At 39.6% G+C, this 14,037-nt stretch overlaps 1 protein-coding gene across 1 annotated transcript in view; it reads left to right on the top strand.

Moving 5' to 3' along the window:
- The window catches only part of PDZRN4 (PDZ domain containing ring finger 4), a 190,059-nt gene that overhangs the window by 127,795 nt on the left and 48,227 nt on the right, over positions 1 to 14,037 (top strand). Inside the window, exons 2-3 of the mRNA XM_044277040.1 lie at positions 30 to 283; positions 1,107 to 1,209. Of these exons, the coding sequence (XP_044132975.1) occupies positions 30 to 283; positions 1,107 to 1,209 (357 nt within the window). The remainder of the gene's footprint in view (positions 1 to 29; positions 284 to 1,106; positions 1,210 to 14,037) is intronic.

Below are 14,037 nucleotides of genomic sequence, written 5' to 3' on the forward strand. Positions count from 1 at the left end.
TTAATTTTATGCTTTGTGCCCTTAAATAGGTTAATGGGAAGGATCTTTTAAAAGCTACTCATGAAGAAGCAGTTGAAGCCTTTCGTAATGCTAAAGACCCAATTGTAGTTCAAGTATTAAGACGAACGCCGGTTAACAGAGCTCATGGAAGTTCCCAGGAGGTACAGCTTGTAAATGTGAGCACTCAAACAGACATAACATTCGAGCATATCATGGCCCTCGCTAAACTTAGACCATCTACTCCACCAGTTCCAGATATTTGCCCTTTTCTTCTATCTGACAGGTATGTGAATTTCTTTAATTGTTATGTGTCATGAAGACATATTTCATGTAAAATATTATAAAGTAATAATAAAAATGTCTGACTTTTAAATAGCATCTGAAAATTCTGTACTCAATGTCTAACGTCAGACTAAGCCACACATTACAGCCAACATCTTGACTCCAGCTGCTCTTAAGAATAATACTTTTCTTCATGCAGCTTTTTCCCATTAAAAGAACCATATTGGAAAGCATATCGCACATCTAATATTTCTAAAATGTATCTAAAAAATAAAAAAAGTACTTTTATCCTAATCAATCTTTGATCTTGGACATCACGTTGAGATTAGACAGATAATACCAACTTGTAAGCGAATTAAGAAACCATGCCTCACATCAAACCATTCACTACCACTTATTGTTAGAAAAGTATTTTCAATTTATTGCAAAGTGTACTTCTGTATTTATTGAAGTTATTGTGTCCACATTTTCCAGAATATAAAATGTGGACATGGCTTCATTAGAAGACAGGCTGAGTTTCAAAAAGACAGATTGGAATCCTGCAGCTGTGGAACATTGCCAGACCTTTGTTATGAATGTACTGCTGTATTTCTTTTGATTTGGTGCACAGATCATTGCCTGGAATCCAATTTAAGCTATGAAAATGACTACTCTAAGTGTGCAGTAAATGAAAAGAAACATATCTTTTTGTTCAATGTTTCTTTAGATTAGCAACCCATTCTAACCTCTTGAAAAGAAAAGGCTGCAGATAAGTTTGTCATATTTTAATTAAAAAGAAGAACGTTGTCTCATCTGGCCTTCTTGCACCAATTTTTTCCATATAGCTGCCATTCTCTTCATCCAGTGGAGCATGAATTTTACGACGGTAATGAGTATCTTTCCAGCCTTCCTGCTGATGGAGACAGAACGGAAGACTTTGAGTATGAGGTCAGATTATTTTTCATATCTGCTAAGAGCTTGCAGTTCCTTCACAGCATAGGAGAATGCATTAATAATTAGGCTTATAAGTATTATTTACTGTGAATAATCACAAAGTGCATAGTGTACTGTTATCTTGTGTCAGAACAAGCAAGGTCATTTGTTCATGTTTTTACTATTAATAACCAACTCGAATTTGGTACTCAAAGTTGCTACTGCTGAATAGTTATTAACACTGAAAGTATATAAGTCAGCACTTTGTACTTGTCCAAACAAGAAAGCACTCAAGCAGCACTCCCAAAATCTTCAAGTGAAAAGTGATTTTTTCCCCACCTAATTCAGGCAGCATTTTTCTTTCTCAGTGGAACCATTTTCAGGCTCAAAAATGGTTCAATTGAGAGGATAAAAAGTTGTTCTCTACATTGGGTGAATAAATTCACTGTTTCTTGTTTGAACGTTGGCAAATGGAGGTGTGGTGTCCAAACTTCTTGAAAGAGTGCACCATTCTTTTTTCTCTGAGGATTTTTTTTATAGTGCTGCCTTATTGGTTTGTTTTGTAGTTTTTAGTTGTCATGCTGCTCTATATGGTCTTTTTTTTTTTTTTTTTTATTCTTATCTTATCATTCAATTTTCTGCCATAAGAGCTTGAAGTTTTATGGTAGGCTCTTGACCTAAATTTATTATTTTTCAAAAATATTCTTAGTATGAGAATAAGATTTAGAGTAAGTGTAGTCTGAGTACCACCAAGCCTTTTTGCCACTTTTTCTGCCAAGAGTTCAGTGCCATGTTTTTGTTTTGAGCCAAAGACATACAGTACATAATATTAGACAGGATGCTGCCCACAGAGGTGAGAAAAAAAAACTACTTGGAAGTTGTCGAGACTGGTATTACTCCCAATCTGTGTTGTTAACTTTATTTTTCCAAAATTAAAGTAGGTGGAAAATATCATAATTCAAATTAAAGCTGGCTACATACTAGACATTTTATGCATCTATTTTAGCTTGCCTTATTGTGTATATCTCTGAAATATTTCACACTGCCAGGCAGTGAATTATTATGCCTTTTAACAGTACTTGTAACCACAAAATGATGTGCAATGTTATAAAGCAGGAGATGAGCAGATTGATATATAGTTTTGTAGGAAAAGATAGAACAGAACCTGTAATTTATATATTTGAAACCGTTTTTTTTTCTGACTTCAGTTGTACACATGGGCTGTCTTATTAGTGACTGATTTCCCAGTGTAAGTGTGTATATACAGATAGCTATCAGCCACTAGTAGTTGTACACAAAGAGTAATTATCAGTAATTGACAGCATTTACTCTGTAAGTGTGTATATATAGATAGCTGACAGTCACTGATAGTTGACTTGGCTTGGCCACACAGGGAGGTGTTATTAGTGATTGATAGCATTCTCTGTACAAGTGTGTATACATAGATAACTGTCACTGAGAGTTGTATGTGGGGGAGATGTTATCACTGATTGATAGCATTCCCTGTGTAATTGTGTATACAGAGATAGCTGTCAGTCACTTATAGTTGTACATGGGGAGATGTTATCACTGATTGATAGCATTCTCTATATAACCATGTACACATAGATAACTATGAGTCACTGATAGTTGTACATGGGGGAGGTGTTATAGATAACTATCAGTCACTGATAGTTGTACATGGGGAGGTGTTATCAGTGATTGATAGAATTCTCTGTGTAAGTGTGTATACATAGATAGCTGTCAGTCACTGATAACTTTACACAAGGGGGGTGTTATCAGTGATTGATTCCATTCGCTGTGTAAGGGTGTATACATAGATAACTGTCAGTCACTGAGAGTTGTACATGGAGGAGGTGTTATCAGTGATGGATAGAATTCTCTGTGTAAGTGTGTATACAAAGATATCTGTCAGTCACTTATAGCTGTGTGTGGGAGTGGTCTTAATGGGGTTGGCTCATGCGAGGGATTGGTGGCATATCCTAGAATTTGCCACCAATGTCATAAAAGTATGAGTCCTACTCTTGGGACTCATATCTATCCAGAACAGGACCTCTGAAGTGAGTGAAGAGCAGCGCTGCATGCACGGCCTCCGAAGAACTGGCTCAGCTATTTCTGGCAGTCTCATAAAAGTCAATGGAGATGATGCCCTATTTGTGTGGTGCGCTTTTGGTTAATTTCTACGGGACTTCCAAAAATAGCCGAGCTCTCTTGCTTTCGGTGGCCCATTTTGGAAATAGGTGCGGGTCCCAGAGGTATGTTCTGCCGTTACATGACTTTGATGGCATGTCCAACGATATACCATCAAAGTCCCAGATGACACAACCCCTTTAAGGTCAGAAAAGCAGAGATTTATATGTATAAATTGCGATTTTTATTGAATCTTTTCAAACAAAATTATATATCAATCCGCTCAGCTCCTTCTGCTCTATAGCATGCTGCCTGAAGAGTGCACAGCATTTTGTGGTGACATGTCTTCTTTAGGCATTGTCTTGTGTGTCGAAATTGTGCTTTCTATTGATTATGAATTGTGAGCTCTGCTGAGGACAGTGAATCATAGTAATGTCTGTGAAGCACCTGCCGAATATGTTATAATATATATTTAAAATAACTTTTAAAAATGTGTAATAAGAAAATATTAATATAGTGTCACAAGCTATTTAGGAAGTAACTGATCATTTCAACATAGCGCATCAGAAGTAGTGTACATTACTTTTTAGTTCCTTCGGTTGACCTAGTAAAACATTATATATGACATATAGTAATTAAAAAAAACCATTATCAGTACAGTATTGTATATTTCTATTGCTTGAAGCTAAACACATTTGTAAAACAATAGAACTATATGTGCTCCTATACACCTTTTGGCTTTGCTGCAGCTGCCTTGTACCGGCTGTAACAGTTTATATTGTAGATCACTTACAACTTCAAATTATTACCCTTGTTAGTTTTAACCAGTTTTCTCTCATTTAGTATGTTATAGTGATCTGTTTTACCTCCCCAAGTATGTTATATTTATTATAAGATCTGTAAAACTGTCTGAGGTTATAAGATATACTGTATGCCACAAACTATTGAGCAAATGTAGCAAAATATTGGTTGCTTTTTAACATGTGCAATTTCTGTCAAAATGAGACCTAAGCTTAATAGCAAGTGTATCCCAAAGCAGCTTATTTCTAACATCTGCAATACTTTCAAAGTCTGTTGCATTATTTTTGTCCCAAAATTGAACAGAATATGTATTGGGACCATGATTTTCATCTAACTTGTGTGTGAATTTTGGTAATCATGTGCGCTTTCACTACTCTTACGCACAACAAAGTAAAAAAGAATAAACTGTGGCAATCACCAATATGTGTCCATCAGTGCCAACCATCTAGAGGTTGTGTTTTCTTTGAACTACTTACACACAACTTTTATTCATGCTTTACATTAGTTTAATATTTTTTACTCTAAATAATACAAATACTTTACTGATAGTTACATAGTTAATATGGTTAAAAAAAGACATAGGTCCATCAAGATTAACCAAGGGATAGGTTGGGACGCGAATCCCAGAAGGAAGTGAGACTCAGATTTCTACACATTTTCATAAGTATTAATGTAATTTACTTTTAAGAATTCATCTAAACTCTTTTTAAAACTGTCCACTGTCCCTGTTGTAACTATGTCCTGAGGTAGTTTATTCCACAGATTCACAGTTCTTACAGTAATATATTTCTTACACATACATTTCTGACTCCACTGCTAACCTGCAGTTATTGATATGTTAAATGCAAAAAATTTAGAGGCTCGTGGCCACCAATATGCAATGTTTGCTGATGCAAAAAAAATCTCAATATACGGTAATCAGTGGTATTCCATCTCCAGTGAAATTCCTCAATCAGTATCTCTCAGGGTATTTATCCAGGAAATATATCCATCTAGCTTGTCAGATTGTGAATCAGGAGCTAAAAGCTAAAAGCCAAACAGCTTGTCCGAAAAGAAAAATATAGCTATAGTTAAACCTTAAATGACATTTAAATATGTATAGTATTTTACTGTTTGGATAACAGAAAAACTTGCATTGAGCTTGGGGAGTCATTGAGGTACAATAGAACATTAAGTGGGTTTGACAATTGTGCTACAGAAAAACCCAATTTATGTATGTAAAAAATAAACAGTTTTCCCCATACAAGTAAGCAAAAACCCTCTGATTTTCCAATATTGGATAACATTGAAAAATAATACTTGTTCCATCCTCTAGCCAGAGCATTATCTTCATCGAGCACATGGAATTGATAAACACAAATGTCTTTTTACTGCACCGCCACCCATATCTATTTAGTTGAATCTGACATCAATTCTGATTTGTCCCCTCTCTCTACTTTTCAAAAAGTCATGCCATTCTCAGCCTGTCATCGCTGATAAGTGAGAAGACATGAGGGAATCCAATTTCAACTGTGATTGCAATGCTTTCGACAGATTGAATGTGTTTGCAGCCTCGTAATTCAGTTTGGTCCATGTTTATTTCTTTTGCACTTAATACATAAACTCTATATTTGTTTACATTGTTAAGAGTCGTCTGGGGGATAGGAAGGAAATGCCATCATAGATTAAACTGTATCTGCCGTAGGAATACACAGAAACAAAACTTGAACAATTTTTTTTCTACTAATTTTAACTAATTAATAATGTTCAATAAATGAAACGCTAGTATATGAAGGTGTAAACATCAACCATACATGGTTTGTCTAGCCCAGTATTTGCTTTGTTGCAGTTAAAGGAAATATATCATCTCTGAATTACCCCCAAACTAAAGTAAGCAGTGTATGGTATAAGTGATGCTGAGTCCAGTTATGTAATTTGAATCTTCATACTCAATTGTATTCTTATGCTGTGCTTCCACACAGTAAAATGCATCCCCCAAGAGTCCTCTCCATTATGTGCGTGAGCACAGGAGTCCACTCAATGCATTTTACTGCTAGTTTGTCGGAGCGCAGAGTCAGAATGCAAGTGAGTATGAAAATTACTTCATTAGACTCAGTACCACTTACACTTTACACCACACAGATTCTCCTTAGGGCCCTCCTACAGATTGGTGTATTGTCGACCGAGCCTGCTGAGAATGGTAAGTTTGGGCAACAGTCTGATATGTGTGGAGAGTTTCTGACTCTCTGACAGATAGTTTAGGGAGAGAGAAGGATCAGGTGAACTGAAATTTTTCTTCTGATTATTCTTTTTTTCTATTGGAAGTTAAGCTACCACCAGAAGTATCTGGCAGAAGCTTTGTCCCCTCTCCCCATTGAATAAACATACATGTTCCAAACGTCTAGGTGTATGGGGAGCTGGGAGGAGTAAGGAGAGATAGCTGTTGGCCAAATAATTACTATTGAATTTAATGGTTGCCCTTAGGCAGTTTTAGGGAACTATAATCTGAACTTAAGGATGCATTAGACAACCCGATCATGCAGACGATTGTCAGAAGGGAAGCAATCCCGCCTTGCAATCGTCTTCAGCGATCTCCTCAGCAACATGAGGAGGAGTGATTGCTTTGCATCACTCATCCCCATACAGTACAGTGGTTTGCCGACAGCAGATCGCTATTAGAGAGCACAATCTGGCACCAGCAAATCCTGATCTTTCATCATGCTGAAAGATCTGGATTGCCAGATGAACAAGCGTTTGCTCTTTCATTGTGCAATCCGCGGCAGTATTACACTGCAAAATGATCACTAACGAGTGTCTGACTAACTGACCCTTAGTCAATTCAAGTTAGTTCCGTAGAAGATGGGGAGGTCGGGGTATTGCAACTGGAATATGCATACCAACATGAATTCACATCATGGCCTTACAGTTGTACTTTTTCTACAATATAAACTCAAATAATAATCTAAGTGCAAATGGCATTTTAGTATTTTCACCAACTTACTGGTTCCCTTTGGGGTCTTTTTTTAAAGAAGCACTCCCTAAAAATGTTTTATTCTCTGACCTGTTTAATAGGTACATTAGGTAAACTGTAGTGAAGGTAATCTTCTTACCAGTGACTATATTTGTGAGGTTTAAACCCCTTTCTGAGCCTTAGCTATACCATGTGACCAACACTCCGATTTCCAAGCGACACAGGACAGGACGTCAGTTTATTATCTATTTATTTCTATGAGACTGACATTGAGGATCCCATAGGAATACATAGAGAAACTGGCTTTGTGTCCACACATAAGATGCTGTGTTATTTGGAAAGTCAGAGTGTTAGGCACATGACACAGCTGAGGACCAGAAGGGAGAGGATAGCTCACAGTTTGCGTAAATCATATACCTTTCTGACCGGTCAGAGAATACACATTTTTGTGACAGTGCTTCTTTGAGGCAAAGCTGCCCAGTACTTAAGATCTTCTGCATTGAATGAGATATGAAAATAGTAAATGGAATGAGGCTTACAGCAAGGTTGGCATTGTCTTCTGCTGGACCCATACTTTCAACCTTTTTCTGGATTGATCTAACATATGATGGATTTTTATTAGGATAAAATACAGTAAATCCATTAATATTTTGACAACCAAACACAGATCCCATGGCTAATAAGTCATACATAGTTCAGGTTCACAATTTGTAAAAGTGAACTGTGTAAATGTATCACTTACAAAACCAAAAGAGTAGCTACTAAACATTTTTGTTCATGCTTATTTTTGCTCTGATAGAATTTGTAATGCATTTTCTTTAGTAAACCCTGCAACTCAACCTTGAACTACAAAGTATGAAATATGTGTGAAGTTGAATTATGTAAATTACATTCTCTTATAGGAAATACTGACAAAATGGCACATTGACCTCCACTGTGAATCTGACCATAGTCTAAACCTGAAAAATTAGCAAAAAAAAAAATAGAGAATGATGTAATCATACAGTATTAGCAGACCAGAAAGTTAGACGTTAGTGTTAAACTTTTACTTACATGCCTATGACATTTTTGGGACTCTTGCCAAACTGCAGATGTAGATGTAAATGGTTTAAATGGACCTTTTTAAAATAACAATTGGACTTCACTTTAAAACGAACTTCACAAAGGAACATATTTCCCCTGTATCAACACTGTGAGGGCAGAATAACAGCAACCATTCAAATAGAGAAGTGACTGTCACGGCCCCTCTAGTGACAGAGGTTAGAAGATCTGAGAGACTGGCTGCACATTAGGTCATCTGACAGCCTATTTGTTTTCACTTGCTTCAGTGTTGTTGGTAATGACCACACCTCTTGTCTCAGGTGTAGCTTGTGGTCATTACTGCTCCTCTATTTAGTCTGGACTCACACTTCATACCTTTCGGTTTATATTCTCTGCCTGGAGTTGCAAGAGCTGGTGTGTGGTCCTCATCTGAGTTCCTGCTCATCCATTTTCCATTGAATATAAGTGTACTTCTCTTGGTATTTTGCTGCTCCCATTTGCTCGTTGTTTACTATGCCTCAGGGAGATGCTGGTTCATTCATCTGGGACTAATCCTAGGGCTTTTTCATGGGTACTAGGTCCTAGGTTTCCTGTGTATGAACATTCCCACCTTCAGGGTCTATTCATACTGACAGGAATCAGGGCTAGGTTTAGGGTTTCCTTAGGTGGTCACCATTTCCCTTTCCCTGGCCTTGAGACCTAGTTCCTGGTCATTTTCCTTCTGTTGTCATTCTGGTGTTCCTACCCTCCCCCTAAACTGTGACAGTGACCGTGCAACAGATGGGTGTCAAGTAGAGATAAGCAATTTGACTTGAAATGAATCAAATTTGTCTTGAATTTCACAAAAATTCTGACTCCATCCAAATCTGGATCTATTGCAATTAAATTTAGAATAATCTCTCAAAATGGCAGCCACCACTTAACAGGTCAGAAGACAGAGAAGAAGGCACCTGCCACCAAAAAGGGATCATTTGTGGATCATGTTTTAATTTGAAAATTAAATTCAGCAGCACAATGTGTTATTAAAAAGTTTGTTTGTTATGACCATCTGCTACCATACTAATAAGATATTTGCGTTAAAGAGCTTGAATAGGTTTGGATACAGTCTTAGGAGACCTCACAGTCTCATATGCAACGTTTCAAGGCAATCTGAGCACTTTGGACTAATACTCAAATCAAATCTGGCGATCAATTTGTTAGAATCTGACCCAAAGAAAATTTCAAGGAATTCACTCATCTCTAGTGTCAAGTCATTCAAACATAAGCCACTCTTTGTAGTAGCATGTTTGCTCAAACTTACAGAGGGAAGAGAAGTTATATTTTATATGGCAACCATATGCCCTCATAGGGGATATGAAAATGGGGTTGTCTAGGATTTTTAAAAATATCAAGGATTCTTACGATATAATCTTAAAGTTTTACTGCTGTTAAATCTTTTGCATTGTTTAGAACAAGACAATATTCCTTCAGTGATGTCTAGTGACACATCCTTTGAAGACACTGGAATTAGGGTTGAGCGAACCCGAACTGTAAAGTTCAGGTTCGTACCGAACTTTAGTTTTTTTTCTAAAAGTTCGGGTTCAAGTTTGGTGTTCGGCGATTTAATGGCAGGGCAGCTAATCAACAAGCCTTTAACTAGTGTGCCCTTAGAAGCCATCACAGCCATGCCTACTAATGGCATGGCTGTGATTGGCCAAGTGCAGGATGTGACCCAGCCTCTATATAAGCTGGAGTAACGTAGCACGTCACTCTGCTCTTACTAGTTGTAGGGATAGGATGCTGCTGCTGTGAGGGAGAGATTAGGAAAGACTCTAATATCTGCACTTGTTGTGAAGTTAGCGATCTACAGCATTTATGTTTTGGGGGGTGCAATGCAACATTTTTGTACCCTGCCCTGAGTCCAGTAAGACTGAACAAAAAATGTTAATCCGTCTGTTAGTTAGGTGGGCATCAGCGGTCATTTTGTGCGTACGTCATGTGTATTTCCGATCACCGCCGCACGGCGCGCGGTGATCAGAACAGAGTACCTGATAAAATCGTTTGGCAGGAACTCTGTGACAGTGCCAAGGGGGGTCCTGTGACCCCCCGTATCGGCGATCACAGCAAACCGCAGGTCATCGTTATCAGGGTTATTCGGGTCTCTGCTGATCCAATAACCCAGAATAGGATGGCGATCGGTGGTGTGATAATACACCACCAATCACCATCCTTAGATCCTGTGAGGTGATGGTGACATCACCTCACAGAATCGCTTCCTATTGGCTGCACGGGCGGGCAGGGGTTAACTCCCCCCCGCTCTCCTCTCCTCCTCCATTCTGCATCCGGGAGTGAGGAGAGAGAGCAGCCTGTGTTGGATCTCCTGACCCAGCACCCCCATCTGTGCCCAGCACCCCCCTTCTGACCCTCCACAGTGCCATCTGGCACTAAAAGGTACTTTAGGGACAGGTTAGGGAAAGATTAGGTTAGGCAGGGTTATTCAGAGAAAGTTTAGGGGGAAAAAAAAAGTTTGACTGTTGCATCACCCTGATCTGTTTTATTTTTGCATACACTGACTGTTGCCAGCACTCTTAGCGTCCGGCCACTGTTAGCGCATCGCCCACCGCACCACTGATCAGCTTTAGACGGCTGATGAGAGAGTTTAAATCTTTTGGGGGGTTTTCACTTTTTTTATTTAGTTTTTTTTTCTGCTAGGTTTAGGGAAAGTTGGCAAACACCCATGTCCCCACACACACGCACACTAAATAAAGTTTTCCATGCACACACACTCCCCTATGGCCCAACGGATGTTCTCGGCTGAGGAGGAATATGCCCAGCTTGCCTCTGACTCCGAGAGCCCCAAGTGAGGACGAGGATGACCCCACTTTCCTCTTGTCATCCGCATCCTCCTCATCATCTAGCGATGATTATGAGCCCTCAACACAGTGGAGACGCCACCAGGCGGAGCAAGGGGACCACCATGCCAGGGACCCTGTGGCCCACACTAGTACGAGCAGCTCTGGGGCTCGTACTAGTTTTCCTGGCCCACCAGATAAGTTCACCTGAGCCCCCTACCGGTGAACTTCCATGGTGTACCCCAGAGGATTTTGAGCCTGTGATTCCTGATTTTGTTGGCCAAACAGGAATCCAGATTCCCACAGTAGGCATCACTGAATATGACTATTTTAGTCTTTTTTTCAGTGACCACTTTGTGAATCTGATGGTGCAGCAAACAAACTTGTACGCCCAAAAGTTCATTGCTCAACACTCAGGCTCCTTTTTGGCCAGGGCCGGTGGCTGGACTCCAGTGTCAGGCTGTATTGGAGTGGGTACGTCCTCTACTAGACCCCACTTTACAGTACGGCCATGATACGCTCCGGTTTTGAGGCCATTCGAAAATGCCTGCATTATGCAGATAATGCAGCACGTCCCCCCCCCCCCTAGGAGATCCTGCCTATGACCTCCTGTACAAAATCAGGCCGGTCATCGATCACTTTGGGGCCAAATTTTTGGAGACCTATGTACCTGGAAGGGAGGTTGCGGTTTATGAGTCTCTCATTGCATTCAAGGGGAGACTCATTTTCTGCCAGTATGTTCCCTCTAAGCGGGCGAGATATGGCGTCAAGCTGTACAAACTTTGTGAGAGTATCTCAGGGTGCACTTACAAGTTTTGTGTGTACGAGGGGCGAGATTCCCGTATTGAAACCCCAGAATGTCCCCCCACTCTGGGTGTTAGTGGGAAACTTGTGTGGGACCTTATGCACCCACTGCTAGATCCACGTCCGCTTGTGGGACCATGCAGAAAAATCTATGCAGCTTCCCTACCCTCCCCCTCCAGGTACCTACCCACAGGGGTGAGACCCGTGCCCTTACCAGTGGAAACCTGTTGCTGGTCAGATATAAGGACAAGAGGGATGTCCTTGTACTATCCACAATTCATGGTAACGGCATCACCCCTGTCCCTGTGTGAGGTATCGCGGCAACGGTCCTCAAGCCCGATTGTATCATTGACTACAATCGGTATATGGGAGGAGTTGATCACCATGCGCAAAACCCGGGCATGGTACAAAAAAGGTGGTACAGGTTGCCTTGTACAACTTTTTTCTGCTGTCCCGGAGCGCTGGCAACACAGGGAAATTCCTGCAGTTCTATGACGCAGTCCTAAAGGCCCTGATCATTTCCGACAGGGTAAGAGCAGGCCGAAGTACATCGAGAACTGGAGGTGCCCGGATCATCACTGGCCAACACTTTCCAGGTGTGGTCCCCCATACTGGAAACAAGAGACATACCCAAAAAAGGTGCAGCGTGTGTCACAGGAGCGGGATACGAAGGACACCATCACTCAGTGTGACACAAGCCCTGATCATCCGGATCTCTGCATTATTTGTTGCTTCAGGGAGCACCACACTTCCATAGAGTACTACTAAATTTATAATCCCCTTCCCTAATTTTAATTCCATTTAACCACTGACAATCGAAAAAAAAACTATGGTTCTTAACCCCTCAGACCTAACCCCTCAGATGAACACGGTCAAAAAAAAAAAAAAGAAACGGTGCAAAAAAGGGTATTTTTTTGTCACCTTACATCACAAAAAGTGTAATAGCAAGCGATCAAAAAGTCATATGCCCCCCAAAATAGTGCCAATAAAATCGTCCTCTCATCCCACAAAAAATAAGTTCCTACCTAAGACAATTGGCTAAAAACTAAAAGAAAACGGACTCTTAGACTATGGAGATACTAAAATGTTTTTTTTTGTTGTTGTTTAAAAAAGGATAATATAGTGTAAAACCTAAATAAATGTAAAAAAGTAGATGTATTAGGTATCGCTGCGTCCGTAAGAATCAGCTCTATAAAAATACCCTATGACCTAACCCCTCAGATCAGGGGTGCACAACCTGCGGCCCGGGGGCCACATGCAGCCCTTGATACCATTGTGTGCGTCCCCCAACCATCTAATAACAGACATGTATGGAGTCCCAGAACTGTAACCAGACATTAATGGTAAATACCATATGTTCAATCGGCCATAAATACAGGTTTTCAATTGTTAATACCCCTTTAAATTTTAATTTCGGCCCTCGTCATTGGTTCAGTCTGGCAATGTGGCCCCCAACCAGGAAACGTTGTGCACCCCTGCCTTAAATGAACACGGTCAAAATATTTAATAAAAGCTGTGCCAAAACAGCAATTTTTTGTCAAATTTTTCATTTTGATAAAAAAAATTCCAGTAACAAAGCAAGGGTTAACAGCCAAACAAAACATAATATTTATCACCCTGTTTCTGTAGTTTGCAGAAACACCCCATATGTGGTCGTAAACTGCTGTATGACTAAACTGCAAGGCGCAGAAGGAAGGGAACGTCATATGTTTTCTGGAAGGCAGATTTGATGGCCTTTTTTTGGCACCATGTCCCATTTGAAGAACCCCTGATGCCGTACAGTAGTTTACGACCACATATGGGGTGTTTCTGCAAACTACAAAATCAGGGCAATAAATATTGGGGGGGGGGTTTGGCTGTTAACCCTTGCTTTCTTGCTGGAAAAAAATGATTAAAATGGAAGATTAGCAAAAATAAATTTAATTCTGAAATGTTATCTTCATTTGCCATTAACTCTTGTGGAACACCTAAAGGGTTAACAATATTTGTAAAATCTGTTTTGAATACCTTGAGGGGTGTAGTTTCTAGAAGGGGGTAGTTTCTATTATGTAAGCCTCACAAAGTGACTTCAGACCTGAACTGGTTCTTAAAAAGTGGGTTTTTAAAATTTTCTGAAATATTTCAAGATTTGCTTCTAAACTTCTAAGCCTTCTAACATCCCAAAATAATAAAATGTCATTCCCAAAATGATCCAAACATGAAGTAGACATATGGGGAATGTAAAGTAATAACTATTTTTGGAGGTATTACTGTTTATTATAGAAGTAGAGACATTGAAACTTGGAA

The sequence above is a fragment of the Bufo gargarizans genome, chromosome 2 (genome assembly GCF_014858855.1).
Source record: "Bufo gargarizans isolate SCDJY-AF-19 chromosome 2, ASM1485885v1, whole genome shotgun sequence".
NCBI lineage: Eukaryota > Metazoa > Chordata > Amphibia > Anura > Bufonidae > Bufo > Bufo gargarizans.